The following is a 22,157-nucleotide window of genomic DNA, read 5'->3' as shown; positions in this document are numbered from 1 at the left end:
ATTACAGTACTTTTTACATTGAACAAAGTGAAATAATGCATTCAACAATGTAGAAAACTGTGTGGCTAAACCACTTTGTCATGTTTGAGGCTGGAATAATAATGTACCGACAGCTCTGTGAAAAAGGTTCCAAGCTTTTTAAAACTAAAACTAAATCTAAACTGTTCTCGCCTCCATTGACTAGGTAATCTGCTTTGAAATGGACAGGGCACCACCTGTTCTTTCAATTAAAGGCTCTTGTAATTGCAATAATTCTTTGAAAGCTGTGAACATTATGAATGCTTGGCTGAAGTCCAAAAAACTATTTGAATACTAATTGTTTTGACACAACTGTTCAGCAGAATGACTGGTTCTTTTATGAGGTTGTTATAGCATCCTCTGCCTTTGATGCAGTTTCAGAGTCTTGGATTTTTTTTCACACATCTTAATGGGCACTTCAATATTACTCTTTTTTAAATGAAAAACAGTTTTGTTTTTGCGGTTTCAATGACAGGCTTCTGAATGACAATGAAATTACATTTGTCATAAACTAATGTTTAAAATAATTCCCATTACCTGTCTCTTATGGACTGTGTGTAGCTAAGAGGATACATGGAGATGATCTGGGTGATCTGAGAGGGTAAGGGTGGCATGGAGAATCTGAGGGGACATGGATGTGGCGGGGGTGAGAGGGGAGGTGAATGTGGTGAGGGATGAGATTTTGGGGACCGTTAAATGATGTTGCAAGCTTGGTTGCTGTGTCTGAAACCGAGGTGGGCCTTCTGCACCCACACACCTCCCACACTCCATTGCGGCTCACAAACACACACAGTGCACCAAAGTCAGTGTGCGAAAGCAAATACCTGGGAAAAGTCATACTTGAATCTGGTGTGCAGTTCAGAAGCCACAAAAGTTGCATAAATTGCATTTTTCCACACCTACGCGAAAACAAAACCTGTCTCTCTCTTAATTTAGAGTACCCAATTCGGGTATTTTTTCCAATTAATGGGCAATTTAGCGTGGCCAATCCACCTACCCTGCACATCTTTGGGTTGTGGGGCGAGATCCACACAGAAATGGGGAGAATGTCCAAACTCCACACAGACAGTGACCCTGGGCTGGGATTGAACTCGGGTCCTCAGCACCATGAGGCAGCAGTGCTAACCACTGCGCCACCGTGCCACCCTTGAATTGTTGACTCTTGGGATTAAGTTGGCTTCAAGATGGCTTGCCTGGAAATGAGAGATTGCAACTCAGGCATGCTACAGCTGTTACAGAACTCTGATTGCAACATGCAGAGAGAAATTGGTGGTGCATACATGGTGCACATCAATCCCATTCCTAAGATGTTGAAAGGCCTAACCACTAAATCCTAAAGAATGGAGCTGCAGGCCTATTGAAAAAATTAGCGCTTTAAGATTTCTGGGGGAACCAGGCAGAGCATGCCTGCTGCACTGAGCTCCATAATAATCTTCTGACCTGCTGTCCCAATTCTGTCAACCCATCGCACTGACTGGCTGGCAGAGTTCAACAGCTACCTTATATTCTGCCAGAGGAAAGCAGAAGGGTTGGTGTCCATCAAGAAAATATTTGTGCATTAGCCAAGCACCACGGCCCATCACCAATATCACATCCATAAGGCACCCAAACCTAAAGTCTTCCCTGATATATTGGTACCTGAACCAGGCAGGTCTGCCATGCAGTTGGTGTTTGCCAGTCACTTTGGACTATTCTTTTCCCTCTTACTTCCAGAGAACCCTGCAAACCAATACTTTAATGGTCAGGGCAGCCCTTGATGCATAAATGTTGTCAGTTCAACTCTCCCCTTGTCTGTGAGTCAAGTTTCTCATCCAGTTCCCAGTATAAGGAGAGATCAACCCTTCACCTGAATGGAGAGCCCTTAATGCAGAGTTCTTACAGAACAGATACCAGGGAGATCAGTGACAAAAACTCAGAACATCTCTGATACAAAAGTTTAAGATGTTCACAGAAAAACCCGTTTGTATTGTATTAACGCATTCCGTAATACAACAGTGAACCATTTTCTTTAAGCTGAAGGGGTCCATGTAAGAACAGCACCAATTTTAAATTCTAAACCTTAAAGATAATGCTGCTGAAATTCTGAGATAAAACCTGAGAATTCTGCAAGCACAGAGCAAGTTAATGTTGATGTCAAGTTCATGTTTCAGCAGCAGTACATTCCCAGTATCTCATGGGTTTCAGAATTTATTCAGTAGTTAGTGCCACATTTCCTGTTGTAATCTCAGAGCAGCCTATGTTTGCCATCTGTACAAATGAAGCGTGTTCTCGACAATGGGAGATTCTTTAACGTATGCATGTGTCTGGAGGGAGCTGGAGCACCTTTTCCACCTGTCTGGTTCTGCTCGCTGCTCAGTTGAGTTCAATTTTCTAATCAGCAGGAAGCGTCGAGCATGGCCTGCAGCAGTTATTACAAAATGCTGCTGCTTTTTTTTTGCTTCTAACTGCAGCCTCAGGGCCAATTGTGTTGAAATTGTTAGAAATGAGGAAGTTATTATTTTTAACCTTCAACTATAAAGAGTAGGTCTAATTTTATAGAACTTTTCAGTCATGGTATTCAGGGTCTAAGTAACATTAATAACAAAATGTACATGCTTCATTTAAAAAATCTTTAAAGTTACATTGACTTGAGTGTGTTGATGATTTCGAAAGAACATTTATTCAAAAATGCTGAACAGTGGAATTGATCAGGGACTCCAACTATATGGGACTACTGCAGATTTCTTTACAGTTCAGGTGGCAATACTGCTCAAGATACATGTTAGTCATGTTATTTTACCAGTTATTGGTCAACATAAGTTGCTTATTTGGAAGCCCTGGTACCTCTCTTCTTGTCCACTGCTCGCCCCGCTCACAGTCACAGCTCCTTTAGATTTGCGACCAATATCACCTATTTGCTCCATAACTATAGCACTGGTGCAACTAGCTTTTGCTTCATACTGATACGAAGAAAATGAAGCAAGATTCCCTCCTCTGGGACCCTGATAGTACAAGTGAAATGTAAACGCAGCCCTACCATACAGTGATATGGGCATATCATAAAAGCACAGGTAAAGCATCTGGTTCATCGAGCTTCTCCTATTCTCACGTGTTGCAACTTCTGCACACCATCAACCCCTTTTACTCCCACCCCAATCAGAAACATGGGGATGATTTTCATGAAGTCAGTTAACCCTGGAAACCTTTGAAAATGGCCAGTGAAGCCCGGATGTGGAAATCCTGCCCCCATTTCTGACAGATACCAGCAGGGGAAAGATAGAGGTGGGTGTGAATCAAACAGCAGGAAACCTGAACTCACCAGGTCTATTTAAGATTAGTGCTGGGTTCAAACAGACCCCCTTTTGTTGTTCCAAGGGCCTGTCCTCGCAATGTGGGAGTCACATGTTTATGAGGAAGATATAAATGTCGTTGAAGGGTGGACAGGATCTACTTAAATGTTCTGATCTGAAGATATTTAAATCCCCAGCCCTTTATAAATGGTTACAAAAAACAGGCTGTACTAGTCAGTGAGGGTTGTCTTGTGGCACTGTGGGTAGTGTCTCTACCGCTGAGCCAGAAGCTCCGGGTTTGAGTCCTACCCCAGGACATTGAAGCCATGGGAGGTGTAATATGTTGGCATGGCGAACAGGTTGAGCACCAACCTGCAAAATCCTTCCACATGACAATGGTAGGTGGTAAGAATAGGAGAGACACTTGGTTAGCTATGCTTAGTGTGGAGAGGTGTCCTGATAAGCAATAAACCTCTGGCAAAAGGTACAACTAGGTAAAGCTCAGTGTGAAATCAGATGAAAGTCTGCCTTGTACACCACCAGCTTCAGGAAGAGAACCAGCAACTAGTCAGTTGGAGTAAAAATAGCTGCTGGAGTACATTGATTGACAGGCCATCTGGTGTAGATTAGGAGGAACAATTGTCATATGTTCCTGTAGTTTCAATGCAGTTCATTTTTGAAATTCCCAAGTGTTGTTATTATACCTGATATCATTATGAATGCTTGGCCGAGTTTCAAAAGCACCAAAAGTACTTATCTCAGCATGGTCTGCATATACATTTTGATTGATGGTTTAAAAAGAACATTAAATAATTATCTGTCTGTAATGTCATCACTGAATGGCGTGAGCACAGTAAGAAGTCTTACAACACCAGGTTAAAGTCCAACAGGTTTGTTTCAAACACGAGCTTTCGGAGCACGGCTCCTTCTTCACCTGAAGAAGGAGCAGTCCTCCGAAAGCTCGTGTTTGAAACAAACCTGTTGGACTTTAACCTGGTGTTGTAAGACTTCTTACTGTGCTCACCCCAGTCCAAAGCCGGCATCTCCACATCATCACTGAATGGAACATTGTTTGATTTTATGACAAATTCAACACTTGAAGGAATTTAAATATGTGTTTTTTTCCCGCATTTAGTGTGTCTGAACTCTTTTAGCCTGTTTGAAGTTTATATTTTTTCATCTCCACATGGCTCTGGAAGTCTACTAAAGTGATACTGAGTGTGTGATTATGGTGATATCATGGGGTTATGAATTGGAATTGACGGGGCTTGGCAATATGAGGTTGCATGGAATTGAGCTGGAGGCATGCTTGCGACTATCCACTACAACGACGATCTCCAGACATCCTGAGATAACAGGAGTCACGTAGCTGTTCTCTACTGCCACCTGCTGGTTGGAGGTCATATACATTACTATTTACATGATTGCTTATGCATATCATCACATCCCCTTTCCTTGGGAAATGTATAATATTTACTTACTTTATTTCAATTTACTGTACAATACACATGATATACATGACACGTTTGATTATTAACATGTTTACAGACCATCACAAATTCAATCTGTCTGGCTTTCTTCTGTATCTTGTCAACTTTCTAAGCATTGGTTGAAATTGTGAGCTGCTTTTGGAATGTAGGTGTGCATGAACGAACATGAGGGGCGAGGTCCAGAGTGTCTAACAGCTTCTGAAACAACTAAGAGGAAGTCCCAGGATACTGTAGGCCTTTTAACCAGCTTCCAACAGCACCCACCAGGCCCCATAGTTGCCTCCAATTTACTTCTAGAATCGGCTGGCCTGATCCATCTCCCAGTAATTAAAATGGAATGTCTGGGAGGCAGGTATGCTGAGTTGGGAAATATCCTGACTTCTGGTATCCACCTTGATGGTGAAAATCTGGCCCATAAGAAGAGATTTTACACTCCCCCACCAGTAGGTTTTAAAGAGGAGGGAGCATGTAAAATCCAGTAGGTACCAAGCCTGCTGCCTACTCACAGCCCCTTCTGCAATTATATATATATAGTGGGCCCATGGACCAATTAAAGCCCTTCAGTGGTCAATTAATGCCTACATTATGGCCTCATCCTGCCACTGTTGGGATTTAACTGACCGGTTGAGCCCCATATCAAGTATCCAGCCCATGAGGCCCATTGTAGGGTATTCCCAATGGGTAACTCTTCTCCTCCTGCCCTTTCTACACTAGTCCCCCACCTCCCTCACCACACTGGACAAGTCTGCTATCCTAATCGCATGGAGATCTCCAAACTTCCATCCATTCCAGCTTCAGCACAGCACCCATTCCTTCAGATCTCACTGAAATACCGGCAGTGGCCACTGGTCCCGGAGGAACTGCCATCACTGGAGAGCTGCTGGCCTCTAATTGGTCGGCAGCTCTCTGAGACAGGGCTTCCTATTTCTGAGGGCTGCAGTTCCTGCCTCAAGTCAACTACTGGCTGTCCAGACATTGGATGGGCTCCCCCTTGTTACGTTCTTGTGCTTGGCCGGTAGAAATCATGCACAAGAGAGCACCTACTTCTTGGCTAGTTAAATGTTTATTATTAAATAATTACGCGGGGTAGATAAACATGGGAGAATTATCAAGACCTACTATTATAAATTATCCAAGAGCTACTACAAATGTGACTATCCGCTACAACGACTATCTTCAGACATGCTGAGGTAACAGAGTCACGTAGTTGTTCTCTACTGCCACCTGCTGGTTGGAGGTCATATACATTACTATTTGCATGATTGCTTATGCATATCATCTGTAGCCACCGAAGTTGGCCACTGCCTGACACAAAATGGAGAATTGAAATGCAGCAGGGAAAACAAGACAATGTAAGGAAAACAGGCAGGCTGCAGGATCTCCCTGTGTATTCTGTCTGCAAAGAAACCAGACAGCACTGAAACTAAGAGTTGCGCATATTAATTGAGCGATTCCCGGTGATTCCCGGGCACAATGGACACAATCGAGAATAACAAAGGTCAAGCCAGACTCTTCGGCGCCAGCAGGAGTCCCGGACAATAAGTTACAAACAGCTCCAAGAACTGCCCAGCGATCGGGAAACAGCCCCAGTATTGGGGAATTCAAACCAATCGATTGGTATGAGGTCCAATCGATTGCAAGCAGGTATAGGGTCCGCCCAGATGGGCACGAAGCCCCTGTGACCTATAAAGGACAGATCCCAAGTCCAGCTCTCTCTCTTAGCCGGCCCTCCCAGCAGAACACCTTTGCAGCAGCTCTCTAAGAATTTGACCATGAGAAGGAGAGGCCTGGCCAACAGCTACACTGACAAGTAAGTGTCCAACCAATGTTCGCTACGAGAATAGACACTCCTGACCCCTTAGCCCGTACCAACTGGGAAGCCTGCAGTCTCAGCACAGAACAAGAGGCCATTGTTCCCTGATCCAGCGTGTTCCCTTATCGAAGATATGTATTGGCTCATAGTGGTAGGAATAGTTTAGTCCGCTAGTATTAGTTGCATGAGTATCGATTTACTGTGTAAATAATAAATGTGTTTGATTGAATCTTACTAACTGGTGTATTGAGTCATTGATCTGAACTTGAACTTGAACCTCGTGGCGGTATCATAAAGATACTTGGCGACTCTAGAGCTAAGGAATAAAACAGAGCCAATTGAGTGTAAAGCACACTCACCAGAACGAGCAACACATCACATCCCCTTTCCTTGGGAAATGTATAATATTTACTTACATTATTTCAATTTACTGTACAATACACATGATATACATAACACGTTTGATTGTTTACATGTTTACAGACCATCACAAATTCAATCTGTCTGGCTTTCTTCCGTATCTTGTCAACTTCCTAAGCATTGGTTGAAATTGTGAGTTTGCTTAATTTTCAACTGTTGTTGAAGATGGTTCCTGCTGTAATTCTGTGTTCGGTACACTTTCAGCTTGACCTGTTTCTGTATACTGAGGTAGCGTTTGCTCAGTTGTCCTTAAGTTTCTTTCAATATCATCCTGTGATTCTGTACAAAGGGTTGCTTAACCTTCAGCAAAACTCTCCTGTGTCTTCTTAGAACTGACCTGTCATTGGTGACGATGATATGTGACTGAGGACCTGACTGTTGTAACACCTTTGTACACTTCCACCATCCATTTCCATCAGGAACTTGCATCCTGACAGTGTCATTCTGTGCTAATGTTTGCAGAGATCTTGTGGATTCATTATAATACCTCTTCTGCCTCCTTTTGAAATGTGAGTTGCTTCACACGTTTTCGATTCTTTGGTTCCTTTGGAATGTATGGCAATGTTGTTCTCAGCTGTTGATTCATCAATAATTGTGACCGTTATAGTCCATTGTAATGCGAGATATGGATCTTCCCAGCTGTCCTTAGATTTTTTGAGTAACTGCTTCACAATGTGAACACCTTTTTCAGCTTTCCCATTGGATTATGGATACAGAGGGCGAGAAGTAATATGTAGAAAATCATAGCTCTGTGCGAACTCTGTCCATTCATGACTACTAAAAGATGGGCCATTGTCACTCGTGATCATTTGAGATATTCCATGGTGAGCAAAAATGTCTTTGGTATGCTTGATTGCACACCTAGCTGATGAGTCTGCTAGTTGTACCACTTCTGGAAAGTTAGGGAAATAGTCGATTACTGACAGGTACTCTTACCTGCCAGATAGAATAGATCCACTCCCACTTTCTGCCATGGATTTCTGACAAGTTGCACAGTTTCTATCATGATTTGTATGTCTTGATTGATGCCTGGCTAGAGTACCAGTTCTCTGGCTCTTCGCTTACATTTTTCTATCCCTAAGTGCCCTTCATGAATCTTCTTTAGAATCATGGATCGTAAGGATTGCGGGATGACAATCCTATTTTGCCGAAGCAAAAATCCATTGTCTGCACTTAGTTCTGCTCTAATGTTATAATATTTGGAACAGGATCCTTTAGGCCATCCCTCAGTGATGCATGTTATTATCTTCTGCAAGATTTCATCTTTGATGGTTTAATTTCTGATTAATATTGACTTCTCATCGGATATTGGAAGGGATTCTGTCACAAGAGGGGCTGGTTGGCTAAATCGCTGGCTTTTAAAGCAGACCAAGCAGGCCAGCAGCACGGTTCGATTCCCGTACCAGCCTCCCCGGACAGGCGCCGGAATGTGGCGACTAGGGGCTTTTCACAGTAACTTCATTGAAGCCTACTCGTGACAATAAGCGATTTTCATTTTCATTTCATTTCACAAGATTCAAGTGGACTTGCACATCCTCATCCATGCGTTGTTCTTACTTCATGTCCGTAGCACGATATAGTGCATTAACTACTACAAGATTTTTAACTAGTGTGTAGGTAAGATTGAAATCGTACCTTTGTAACTTCGTCATTATGCATTGTATTCTTGGTGACATCTCATTAAAATTTTTCTTTACTTGTGCCACAAGTGATCTATGGTCAGTTTCCACTAAGAATGCCGGTAGACCTTACACATAATCATGAAATTTGGTTAATCCATTTATCAAGCCCAAGCTCTGTGTCAGACATTGACCTTGAAGCATAGGCAATTGGAAGCCAAATTTCATCATTGTCTTGCTGCAAAATACTGCTCCCAACCCATCTTTCGATGCATCTGTTGATATTTTTGTCGTCTTTGTAGCGTCAAAAAATGTGACATTGGGAATAAATTTTTCATCGAAACTTATCATTCCGAGCATCCTGAGCACTCCTTTTTTGTCTGTTGGACATGGCATGTTTAAAATCGCCTTTATCTTTTCTTGGTCAGGTTGTATACCTCTTGCAGAAAGCTTGTCTCCCAAGAATGTGGTTTTGTTGACACCAAACTGGCATTTGGCTTTATTCAACTTCAATCCATATTTCTTGATGCTTCTCAGCACTTTGTTGAGCCATTCGTCGTGCTCTTCTCTTGTTGAGCTCCAATGATAATATCGTCAACGTATACTCTGATCCTGGAATTCCTTCCACAACATGTTCCTTTGCCCTATGGGTGGCACGGCAACACAGTGGTTTGCACTGTTGCTTCACAGTGCCAGGATCCCAGGTTTGATTGCCGGCTTGGGTCACTGTCTGTGCAGATTCTGCACATTATCCCCGTGCCTGCGTGGATTTCCTCCGGGTGCTCCTGTTTCCTCCCACAAGTCCTGAAAGACACGCTGTTAGGTAATTTTGGTATTCTGAATTCTCCCTCAGCGTACCCGAACAGGTGCCAGACTGTGGTAACTTTATTGCAGTGTTAATGTAAGCCTGCTTGTGGCAATAAAGATTATTTCAAAAATTATGGAAAATTTCAGATGCTGAAATAATACCAAATGGTATTCTGAGAAAACAGTATTGCCTGAATGGCGCGTTAAAGGTGCACAGCTTTGTGCTCTCCTTATCCAACTTGAGTTGCCGAAAACCGTGTGATGCATCTAGTTTGCTAAAGCTTTCATTCCTGACATCTCACATGTGATTTCTTCTCTCTTCAGAATAGGATAATGTTCTCTTTTGATGTTTAAATTGAGATCTTTAGGATCCATGCACGTTTAGGTCATTATTTATTTTCTTTACGCAGACCATAGAGTTCACCCAATCTGTTTGTTCTTGAATTAATTTGATCACCCCCAGATTTGTCATTCTCTCTAGCTCATTTTTAGTTGTTCCTTTAATGGAGCTGGTACTCGCCTGAGTGCGTGTATGATTGGTTGCGCATTCTCTTTTAACTGGATTCAATAAGTGAGCTGGTTTAGCTCAGTGGCCTAGACAGCTGGTTTGTGATCCAGAACAAGGCCAGCAGCGCAGGTTCAATCCCCGCACCAGCTCACCCGAACAGGCAGTGGAATGTGGCGAATAGGGGCTTTTCTTAGTAACTTCATACTTGTGACAATAAAAGATTATTATATTATTAAAGTTCCAAATCCTTGAAATATTTCAGGAACTTCTTTCCGGATTGAATCCACTGATGTACTTTGCGTGTTTACAACACAATCTGCACTGTAGACTCTTTTAACTAATATGAGTGCTTCACATGCTTCCACTCCCAGTGATGATTCATACTCAGCCTCTAAAGTGGAAAACTTCACTTTATGAACATTATTCTTTATACTGACTTCTAGCTCACATGATCCCAGAGCATTAAATCTTTTGCTTCTGTAATCCTTCAACAATACTGTTTGATTTACAACGTACAATTTAATTTTAATTTCTTGCATATCCGACAAGCTTATAAGGTTGGCCTTCATTCTCGTGTCAAGTTTAGCATTGATAAATGTTTTATTAATCATCAGAGGAATTGTCCAGTTATCTATTTGAACATTTGTATTTGTATTGTTATTAGTGCAAATTTGCTTTACAGCCTTTTCTTCTTGTATGCCGTGACAAAGCTTATCTTCACTACTTTTCATGGGTTGGATTTTTCGTTGCAAAACGCAAAAATCGTATTCGACGATCGGGCAGAGAACAGGCTCCAATGGCGAAATGAGGGCCGGAACCAGTTTGACGCCAGTCAGCCACGCTCCACCCCCTCCAAAATGGCGTCATCATGCTGGTCGCCATGCACAGTCAAAATGCCATTAACGCCTCATCGACCAGCCACCCATGATGCTCCGCCCCCAATAGGCCGAGTTCTCGACAGCGTGGACCACATGAACCTGGCGTGGCGGCTGTGGACTGTCCAGCGCCGCTACATTCGGCCGGGATCCGTGCTGCTGGCCAGGGGGCTTCTGCAAGGGCAGGGGGGACTGGTGGGGAGTGGCTAGGGGGTGGCCAGCGGCTGGCCAGGAGGTGGGCTGTGGGGTCACAGATTGCAGGTTGGGTCCGTGAACGGTTAGCATCATGTTGTATGGCTCGACCGCTGCAGGTCATCAGCCGTGCACATGCCTGGTCTGGGACCTGGCCATCCTCTGGCTGTTTTTGGCGCGGGAGGCTGGAGTTCCAGTCGGCGCCGGTGCTAGCCCTTCACTGGTACCGGAATCGATGAAGGGTTCGCACCGATTATTTTCACGTGAACCTCCCGCAGATTCTCCTTTCGAGCAGGCACTTCCCCGCAGAAACAGCGAATCTAGCCCCATATCTATGAAAAATGCATCTTTGGGATTTATCTCATCAATCATGTTGACTGATTTTGGTAGTTCCAATTTTTTATTTGAGGAGCATAATAATGATCTTTATTATTATCACCAGTAGGCTTACGTTAACACTGATATGAAGTTACTGTGAAAAACCCCTAGTCGCCACACTCTGGCGCCTGTTCAGGTACACTGAGGGAGAATTCAGAATGTCCAATTCACCTAACAGCATATCTTTTGGGACTTGTGAGAGGAAACTGGAGAACCCAGAGGAAACCAACGCAGACACAGGGAGAACGAGCAGACTCTGCACAGACAGTGACCCAAGTGGGTCCGACAATTCTTTTATTCTATTTTTATCTCCTTTACATCAGAGCACCCTTTAAAAAAGTGACCCATTCAATCAAGTGTCGCGGTCGCTGGTGTGCTGGCTCGGAATGAGCCTACCCTGTCAATGTAACATCTTGGGACCTGCCGTCTTGATTTTGTTTGACTAAGTGTCAACACACATTGGGGAAAAGCCAGCAATGGAACTGGTAGGCTACACCCTGCTTTTCCCGCCTGGATTGGCACCTGGGCAAACATTTCCCACCCTATGACCGGAACAGACCTTTCAATGGTCTGTTAAATTGTCCGTCCGACCCGCAATCATTCCTACAGGAGGCATGATCGGAACATTTACCTCTCAGTCAAAAATGAAACAATTCCCCCCTACATGAAGAATGAATTGTTGGGTAGGCGCAACTCTCTGGGGGCAGATTACTCCATCTGGTCGATAGAGTCTCCAGCACGTGACTGCTGATATCACTGTTACATCATGAAACCCATCACTAACCCATTACCATAACTATTAACCCATTACATTACATCTCCCCCCCCCCCCCCCAAGTATAATCTTAACTTCTTTAATAACAATGTTGAACTCTTTGTTGAACTATTTATATTGCAGTTACCAAACCACCTCCGTCTCCCAGAATCTGAGGTTCTAAAGTGAAGGCCTTTGTGGAGCCTTCACAACTCTTCCTGATCTTGTTGTCACCATTGAGGGTCATGATCTTGAATCGTTTGGTTGGATGGGTCCACATTTTGCAAGTTGGTCAATATAGTCTTCAGACCATCATCCTAAAACGTATGATAATCAAACACGTGTGATCTCACACGCTCTAAAATTAGGGCATTCCTCTTTCTTCTGAAAGTGCCAAATGGTGTTTGGACAAGATAGATTGGTTCATTGAAGGACTGTACCTTCAGATTTTCAATCCTGAGTCCAAACCTTCTAGCCTGGTATTAAAGGAGGCGAGAGTATTGACTCTATGCCTGGAGTTATACAGTTCTTCTGTTTTTTACATTGGCCGTTCTTTCTTTTATGTCTGACTGCTGTAATGCTGGGCTGCAAATTCTGTTGCAGCTAAGGGACTTGTGTCTTCAGCCGTTGGCCCATGAGAATTTCCGCTGGTGAAAAGTCATTATTTAAAGGAGTAGTTCTGTATTTCAGCAGAGCTGAATTCCAGTCAGACCTAGGTCATTAACATTTTGATGGTTTTCATGGGTCTTTCAGCATCTCCGTTGGCCTGTGGGCAGAGAGGAGAACTCATAACTTGGGTGATCCACAGTCATCTGTAAATTGTTTGAAGAGCTCATTCACAATTTATGGCCAATTTACGAAGACAATTTTACCCGGAAACGTGTGCATGGAAATTATGTTCTGTAACGCCCTTATCAGAGGCTCAGCCACTGTAGTGCGGTAGCTTATACCCACCTACAGTAACAGTCAATGATAACGAGGTATGTGGAAGTCAAAGAAGTCTAGTCCTAGTCTTTCCCAAGGTGTATCTGGGCAGCTGGACAGTAATAAATGCTCTCTGGCCAGCTGGTGATTTATTATGCAAGTGCAAAGGTATACTTTCCGAGGCTGAATCAGTTGAATAAATAACTTTATTTTCAAGGTTGCTTCGGTAGCTGCATTGCTGCAAGCTAGTCCATCATACACTCCTTCTCACTCAGAAAACTCTTCCCCTTAGAGTGATTCCCCGTCCTAGGTGTTGTGATGAATGTAGGAAATTGTTATATATTATATTTTGTTATCGTAATGTTATTAAACACCCTGCGTTAAAATACGTACAAGCAGTATGTCCGCTAAAGCTACTATTAAGGGATTGTGAAGGTGGGGTTATAATTGATTTTAACCATTTGCTTGTTTGCAGAGAGATGGCTAATGGAACATTGCTTATGTTTAAGAGATTCCCTGGGGTTTAGATAATTTCTGAGGGATTGTGTTTAGCCCTAGCTAAGCAGGTTAAGAGACACCTTAGCAGGAGGAAACTGAAGAATGCCTTATGCTTAGTATACAGATGATGTGATTAATGGGAGGAGTCAGGTCTGTCTGTAGTTTTTGCGGCCTGATATAAACTTTTAAGTGAACAGCAATTTGCCATGGGATTCAAGTCTGACAAGGGTGAAGCAAGCAACCCTGATTGTTAACTTTATTTATAAGCTGTATTGGGTTGCTTAATTGGAATATGCAGTGGCAGGTATAGATAGTGAATTAACGTTTTCCCCCTTTTATTTAAGAACTCTTTTAACTGTTAATTGGAAAGCTATTACCGTGTTTCAAATGTGTTTCTTTATAACTGCACAGCATTACTCTATTTTTGTCAATGCCCTGGAGGTAAAATAACCAGGCTTTCTGTTGCCATATTTCTGGGCCTGAAAAAGTGCAGTTCTAAGAACTATTGAGGATGCTTTGGTGGCCATCACCGTGGTAATGTTGGATAGTAATGTGCCAGTACATCTGAAGCTGAAATGTGTTGGTTTGCTCAATGTCCCAAAGCCACTGATCAGACCTTCGATAAAAAGCCTCTCGAAGGTTTGGCAATAGTTCTTTATTTGAGGGTCTAACATTATACCCTGCCCAAAATGTTCCAGCTCTTCCTGCCAGCAGAGGTTTCCGGTCCCACCAAAGGTAATGCCCTGTGGCATGTTGCCTGCTGGTGGAGGGCGCAGGGCATGCAAAAACCCGTAGTCATCAGCGAACATGGAAGGCCAATAATGGTCTGCCTCCACTGCTGGAAAATATGTGTGGGGGTGCGGTGGGGGAGGGGGGAGTTGGGGCAGGGGGGAACCTCCCCTCATCCCTCCTATAATGGGCAAGTGCCCCCCTCCCAGGTCAGACCACTGGCAGTGCCAACCTGGGCACCTTGGGCAGCTTCGCACCTTGACCATGCCAATAACACCCAAGCAATTCTGCCTCTGGCACCCTGACAGTGCCAGCCTTGCACTGCCAAGGTGTTCAGTGGCACTGTCAGGTACCAGGGGAGTGCCTGGGTACCAACCTGCCCTTTCCCCCGACCACCCGGGGTATCTAATGACCTGTGTGACCCCCACTCCCGAGGTACCTTCACGCTTGGTCCATGTTTGTGGAAACCAGCACCTAACAGCACCTGGTCGAGGTCTCGCAGGCGCGGCTGTTGACTCCTGGGCGCCAGATGAAAGCGGGGTTTGGGTATTTAAATTAGCCTGATGGTTAATTTAAGTACAGTATCGTTATCTGGATCATGCTCAGTGAGGGTGTGATCCAGATCATGCTGGGCAGAACGAGTCAGGTGACTCGCAATCGGCCCAGCACCTGAGCCTGATTTGGGGTTCTCGCGGGATTCACCCGTAGGCGGGGGCAACGCGGTGGCTGAATCATGCCCATAGTTTGCTTCTGCTGTCTGAGTAGGAATCTAGTGCTTGTTCTGTCAGCTGATAACTGTGGTACCAGCTGATTAATACCATGTGATGAAGCAATGGTATAAATTCTTGGCTTGAAAGAAGGTACTGCACATTCACTCCCTGCCCCATAAGAAATCAGACAAATTTCTAGAATATTTATCTACCCTGTGAACTATAATTGACATCCTTATGAGCTGCTTTCCATAATGTGACACTCCCATTTCCCCATTGCAATCATTGTGCTCTAAAAAAAGATAAACACGACATTTAAAATCTTAGACACACGCAGGAGAAGATTGCTGATATGTGTTTATAGCTATGGGCATATTATTTACACTAATGGTTACAGTTTCACAACAAATATTAATTAGAAGAAATCACATCTCATAATCAGTGAAGTTCCTCAAACCAAAGCTGGCATCATCTGACCATTGTTTGCTGATTCGATTCTTAGCAATTTTGATGGTGTCCAGCAGACTGAGCTTTGTCTCTTCACTGAGGTTCTTAGATTTATAGTGACTGAAGAATGCATTTAATAATATTGCATAGAATGATTTATGGAATTATTTATGAAACCTCAGCTGCGAGAACATAGGTAGCTCTGTTTTGGTGAAAAATAATCAGTTATTTCACTTTGTTGCTGTCCACAACCATCTGGTTTTGCATTGTCTCCTGAAAATCTTTTTAAAATTCTTCGTTCTCAGTTTCTGAGCATTGTTGGCAAAGCCAGTATTCATTGCCCATCCAGAGATGTCCTGGGAAAGTGTGACACACCTGAGTGAGTTGTTCCGGGAGGAGTAAAACCTCAATCCCATAGATGTGGGAGAAGCACATAGGGACAGAGTGGATGAGAATGGGCAGTTTGCCTTTTCCAAGCAGCAATAGTGCGGCAGTTGGAATTTTACGGCATTTTCATGGTCAGTTAAGATGGTTAATTTTACTGATTTCAGCTTTATCTTTCCAGATTATTTTAAAGAAATCTTTAAATAGCCATAATGAGATCTGAACTCATATTTGACTGAATTTGTAGTACAGGCCTCTGGTTCACAAGTCCAGTGACATAATCAAGAGCACCATTTAAGAGTAGGGACAGGCCATTCAGCCCCCCCCCCTCAGCCTGCTCTGCCGTTTGATAAGATCATATGGGCCGGAATTCTCGATCCGTTAGGATTCTTTCTTTCCTGCTGGCAGCGCACCCTAGTCCACCACTTTCCTGGCGGTGTGGGGCGGCTTCAATGGGAAATCCCATCGACAAGCGGTGGGAAGAGAGAATTCCATTGCCAGCGAATATTATGGGTTGTCCTGAGGAAATGTAGAAAGGAAGAAGCAGCTCTCCATTGAAAGATTGAGTGATTCTGTTCTTTAGATGTGAGGTCTGGTCCAGTGTTTTTAGTTTTCTTGTTTTAATAATTGTTTCTAATAGAAGTTTGTAGAAATTAGTAATTTCAACTAAAACTTTCGGCTAAGCTGGAGGGCTGGAGAATCCCACCCATGATTGCGGCCTTGACCCACTTTTCTGTCTGTGGCCATCCCACCCCCGCCCATAACCCTTGACTTCCTTGTCTCTCAAAAAATTATCTAACTCAGTCTTGAATATATTCAATGGCCCTGCCTCCACTGAGCTCCGTGGAAGAGAATTCCATAGGCTAAAGATCCTCTGAAAGAGAAAATAAAATCACCTCGTCTCAGTCTTAAATGGGAGACCACTAAGTTTCAAACTGTAAAAGCTGTTAAATCAATAAAACTAAAAACACTGGACCAGACCTCACAACTATAGAAAAGAATCACTCACTCTTTCAATAGAGAGCTGCTTCTTCCTTTGTACATTTCCTCAGGACAGCCCATAACATTACAATGCCTTTAGCTCAGTGATATACAGAATGTTTCACAACAGCCTCACCCATTTCCTCTTCCAAAATTCCTTGACAATTTATCAATGATTTTGGTTATGAATACACGTGCATCGCAGCAAAGTAACATTAGCCAAAAACAATGAAGTCAATAAGCAAATCCTTACTCTGTTACTGTGAATAGTATCAAAGGGGACAGACATTATACAGAAAACATCAATCCTCAGTAATATCACTTTACCCAGAAATATTCAGCAATGAAGTGATTTCGTGGCAACGTAGGAAGTTTAAAAAGTTGATTACAGCCGACTCTGGCCACAGGAATAGGCAATAATAGACAAAACATCACAGGATACAAATGTCAAGAAATGACTAATGTAAGGAAAGAACTAACATCATTACACGTATTAATTCCCAACACATTCCCCTCATAGGACACGTCCAGCAGAAAAAAAATCATTGTTCACGTGAACTGTTAATGTTTCTTTGGGAATAAGCTGTTCCAAATTTTAAAATAGGTTATTGACTGCACAAAAATAGGAGGAGGAATTTTAGATGACCCCAAAATTTAGTTTCAGGTTTGTGGCTCTTGTATGGCAGAATGTGATCCTACAGGTCTTTAGCGTACTATAAGCGATTGGTCAGGATCTTTATGTGACCTAGTTTAACAGCACACTCATTGTGGATAGTAATTTTACCTGGGAGTCAAATTTAGCAGGGTTAGGTTGACTGTAGTGTGTCCCACTGACAAAAAAGACCATTTGGATGAGACACCAAAGGTCTGTTACATCTGTGGAACCGTATACAAATGTGCATCAGCACTTTCAAAATAGGAAGGGGAGGGAAATGCTAGCGGTGGCAAAGAGGAAATAATAATAACCATAATCGTAATAATAATGTGCACAGTCCATCCATTTCAGATGGGTTAAGGTCAGATTTTTAAGCCCTTGCTTCAATATGACATCTGTATCCTGTGGTAAAGCTGTGCGAATTAGACATGTAACCATCATTTCACACCTGCCTTGAAGATCAGCTTCTGAAGCGCAGCAGAGAGGGGAAAGAAAAAGAAATCATCGACTACGCATCAAGAAAAACAACATTGTTTTCTGGTCACTCTTATCTCTGTACTCCAAAATATCCTGTTTCTTCGAGCTAAGCCTGCCAGAACCAATAGAAACCTCTTCCTGCTACAGACTGACTTCATTTCCCAGACTTAGCACAATCTCGCCGCCTCCAAAAAAAAACTCCAACCGCCCTAACTGGGCATAAGCTTCTTTAACAATATATAAGATTTTTAAAAAAAGAACGTGCTTTTGAGATAAAATGGCCAGTACAATAAAGGTAAGATTTGCTGGATTTTCTGTGTTTTGGTACGTTGGGCTGCAAACCCTTGCTCTTCGCCTGATGTAAAACAGTGAATGAAGCTACACCCTCTTTTCCACAATGGAAGGCGATGAGCAGATTTCCTTTGTGCTGCCTGTAAAATTTCCTCTTTCCTACGCGAACTGTCCGTGTCGTTTGAAAAACTGTTTTCACACAGTTTTAAGTGAGGCGCTTAATCATTACTTTCTTCCTTTTCTAATTTTTTTTTTTTCTATCTTGGTGCCTGTTTCGGGGGGTTTGGCTGTGTGGTTGCTTGAAAGAATGAATACGTGTCCCCACTGCCTTGAAATGTTTGAACATGAAGATGCACTCTAATTCCTCATTTAAAGAGTAATTACCTTGCATTCAGCATGTACTCTCGATGGGTAGTGACACTAACAGATAACTGATGATGAATTGTTGGATGCATTTGCAAAGCATTTCTAAGACATGTTTTTGGTGAAGTATCTTCATCAACTCACCTGTTGAAATGAAAGTTGTTGAAAAATCTCAAAATGTAATCTGGGCTGTTGTAAAAAGGGCTGTGTTTCTGGGTTTATTGAAGAGAAGTTACTGTGCTCAGTTCTTTCCACAATTAGGTTCATATCGGCGTAGCCCTGTAACTTGAAAACTGTAATTTTATTTACGAGGAATTTTGCTTTGGACAAAAAATAATAAGCATCATCTATGAAGCTGAAAGAAAGATGTTTTTATTATCAGCATGGGTAAAAGTGCATGGACGCTGAATTTATCTGGAATCTCAATGAATTCATTTTGAAGGGCTATTTATTTACTTATCCTTAAATCTAAATTTCTGCTTGATTGTGGCATCTGGTTGACCAAAGTTGCTGAGTTAAGTTTAAAGACGTGTAAATGTTCTGTTTTAGAGCACTATTTTGACTTTTTGTGATTTTGGAGAATATTATGAATTTGAGAAGGATTTTTTTTGAAATCTATTCGGTTCTGTGGGGTGTGTATCTCTTCACATTGGAAGTATTTTGTGGAGCACAGCCCTTCTCCTGGGTTTCACCACAGCTACAAGTCTTGTTTCCATTTTCATTCTTACAAACCAGCACTTAATAATGCCCAAGGACAAAGCAGATGGAATCTGCTTTTTAGATTTTCGACTGAATTCACATGAAGTAAACATCGGAGTTTCCAAAATCCCTTTCCTCGACAAAATAGAAAAATGGGAAACATTTATATGAGATCCCCTGTATGGAAAGTTTAACTGTCACAGGTCTGTCCGCTGAAAATCAGAATTGAACTCTATTCCATTGATTTTCAGAGTTTTTTTTCCCAGTCTGAGGAAATTGTATGCACCACTGACAGGTCATCGTATAGATATCAACTTGCAAACAGTTGGAGAAAACAGTGAAAATATAATTCAATAGGAATGAATATGCTATCTCCACAGATTAATTACAGTGCATTTGGCATGGAGGTATGTAATATTTCATTAAAGTCAATGTTATTCCAAGCCAAATTGAAACACTTGAGCAGAGTAAGCAAGAAATCATTCTCAAGGCAGCTGATGCCAACTTTGCTGAAGTTGAATATTCCAGCACACGCAGGCTGTTTTTCTACGCAGCCTGTGTGTGGGATGTATGCTCGGTGGCCCAACTTTCAGCTTCACGCTTTTGCTTGTTGGAAGAGTGCCCCATTCAGAAGGTTCTGGCAACGACAGCTGGAACTGTTATTTAGGCAGCAAAGCATCCGATGTGTAGCAAAAAAAAAATCTAAAGAGTGCTTGAATGCGCAGCAAATGCACACTATCAGAACCCTTCTTCTGGTTTCACTTTGATGATTTAACTTGAGAGAACTCCTTGTCGTTTTGGATCAATGCATTTTGCTTAAGTGTTTTTTTTCAAGCAAATATCCACAACCTTCTCTTTCCCCCACCAAAATATTATTAAGGTGGAAGGTGCAGCTGGCAATTTTGTTGTACAATCTCTCTTGCACAAAATATGCTCTCTCTTTTATTTTAATGGAGGTGTTTACTTTTAATGTCACACCCATTCCTTTTACTAAAATGGTGGACAGCTGACCAGTTACAACAATGCCCCTGGTATACCCATCTGCTGGAAAACGCAAAGGAATGACTAGGATAATCAGTCAACCAAGTAATCTGTCTGGGATTTTAATATGACACATCTCCATGCCGTTCCCAACATGGATCTCCAACTCACCAGATGACAAACTGACATTTTTAACAGCATCAAGAATTATTCAGGAAAGAATGAATGAGTGCTCTAGTTTTAACAACACTGCGCAAAGCTATGTTATGGCTTCATAATGCCCCGAGGTGCAATCCTAAATCTCAGCAGGATTTTATCACTGAAGACAAAGTGGCACCAGCAATAATTAAATTGATGAATAGCCTGTGTGTATATTTGGAATTGCTGATTCAAATCTGGAGTAGGGTTATTTTTTGTTCAATTCCAATCACAGGGGCTCAACAGTCAGGGTATTCTACTGTGTTAATTTTAGCACTAGCAGGATGAATGTCTTAACAATGATTGACTATTCCAATGCTCTCCTGTCTGACCTCTCATCTTGCATCCTCCGTGAGTCTGTATCCTAACTCGCACTGTACCCCATTCACACTTCACTCCTGCAATCGTTGACCTACATTAGTTCGCAGTCCAGCAATTAAAAACTCTATTCACTGCTTCCAAATCTCTCCAAGGCCTCACCTTTCTCTAGCACGGTCGCACAGTGGTTGGCACAATTGCTTCACAACTCCAGGGTCACACGTTGGATTCCTGGCTTGGGTCACTGTCTGTGTGGAGTCTGCATGTTCTCCCCTTGTGTGCGTGGGTTTCCCCCGGATGCTCCAGTTTCCTCCCACAGTCCAAAGATGTGCAGGTTAGGTGGATTGGCCATGCTAAATTGCCCTTAGTGTCCAAAATTGCCCTTAGTGTTGGGTGGGGTTACTGGGTTATGGGGATAGGGTGGAGGTGTGGGCTTGGGTAGGGTGCTCTTTCCAAGAGCTGGTGCAGACTCGATGGACTGAATGGCCTTCTTCTGCACTGTAAATTCTATGGCCTATCTCTGCAACCTCCTTCAGCCCTATAACTCTCTGAGATGTCTATGTGCCACCGCGATGTAGGCAGCTATATGTTCAGCTGTCTAAACTCTGGACCTCCCTCTCTAAACCTTTCCATATCTGCAATTCTCACTCCTTTATCACAGTCCTTATAATCTAGCTCTTTCACAAAGGTTTTGATCGCCTGCCCTAGCACATGGCTTGGCGTTAGTTTTTGACTGTTAACGCCACTGTGAAGAGTGTTGGTTGGGATCTTTTATTATGTTAAAGACACTATTTAAATGCAAGTGTCTGCTGTGGGGAACAGAGTGTCCAATAGACAGAGGCAATAATATTATGATTTTGTTTTATCAGTTTCCTTTTTGGTTTTGTTGGAAAGGAGATGTGGCAGGCCAGCCAAAAGTCCACTCACTTGCGGCAGGACCGGACGCTCCCAGTGGCGGGTGGGGCAGGAACATCTTATCCTATGTTTAAATTATTTTATTAGCGGTGCTTCCAGAAACAAAGGAAATTTACTTCTCTGTTGATGACACTGGTATAACACCAAATGCAGTGCCAAATTGGTTTACAATGTGCCCAGAGAATCCACATTCATCAGCTTCATAATGCATGCAGAACTAAGACAGTACAAGCTCCAGCCGGCACCAATGAAACATTTAAAATTCATCCTCTGTGATTCAAGTTCATCAAGTGCTCGAGTATGGCTGGATCTGACTGTTCCAATCATTGTTAGGAATTGCTTACCGTAGAAATGTACCTTCTGGCTGTCACAGTTCAAATATTGAAACTGGAGTATTGAAGATTAACGGATGATCTAATAGAGGTGTTTCAGATTATTAAAGGG

The 22,157-nt window shown here is 42.7% G+C and overlaps 1 protein-coding gene across 5 annotated transcripts in view; it reads left to right on the top strand.

Moving 5' to 3' along the window:
- erg (ETS transcription factor ERG) overlaps nt 1-22,157 on the top strand; it is a 311,232-nt gene that overhangs the window by 158,453 nt on the left and 130,622 nt on the right. The window contains exon 1 of one of the 5 annotated variants that reach the window (XM_038801503.1): nt 17,824-18,243. The exons of 3 other annotated variants lie outside the window; for them this stretch is intronic. Coding sequence is in view for 1 of the 2 variants with exons in the window: in XM_038801500.1 (XP_038657428.1) it covers nt 18,226-18,243 (18 nt within the window). In the remaining variant the exon portion in view is untranslated. Of the gene's footprint in view, nt 1-17,823; nt 18,244-22,157 lie in introns of those variants that run through there. One more of the 5 variants, XM_038801500.1, reaches the window with a different exon arrangement.

Source organism: Scyliorhinus canicula, chromosome 7, assembly GCF_902713615.1.
Source record: "Scyliorhinus canicula chromosome 7, sScyCan1.1, whole genome shotgun sequence".
NCBI lineage: Eukaryota > Metazoa > Chordata > Chondrichthyes > Carcharhiniformes > Scyliorhinidae > Scyliorhinus > Scyliorhinus canicula.
This window is presented reverse-complemented; position numbering and strand designations above follow the sequence as displayed.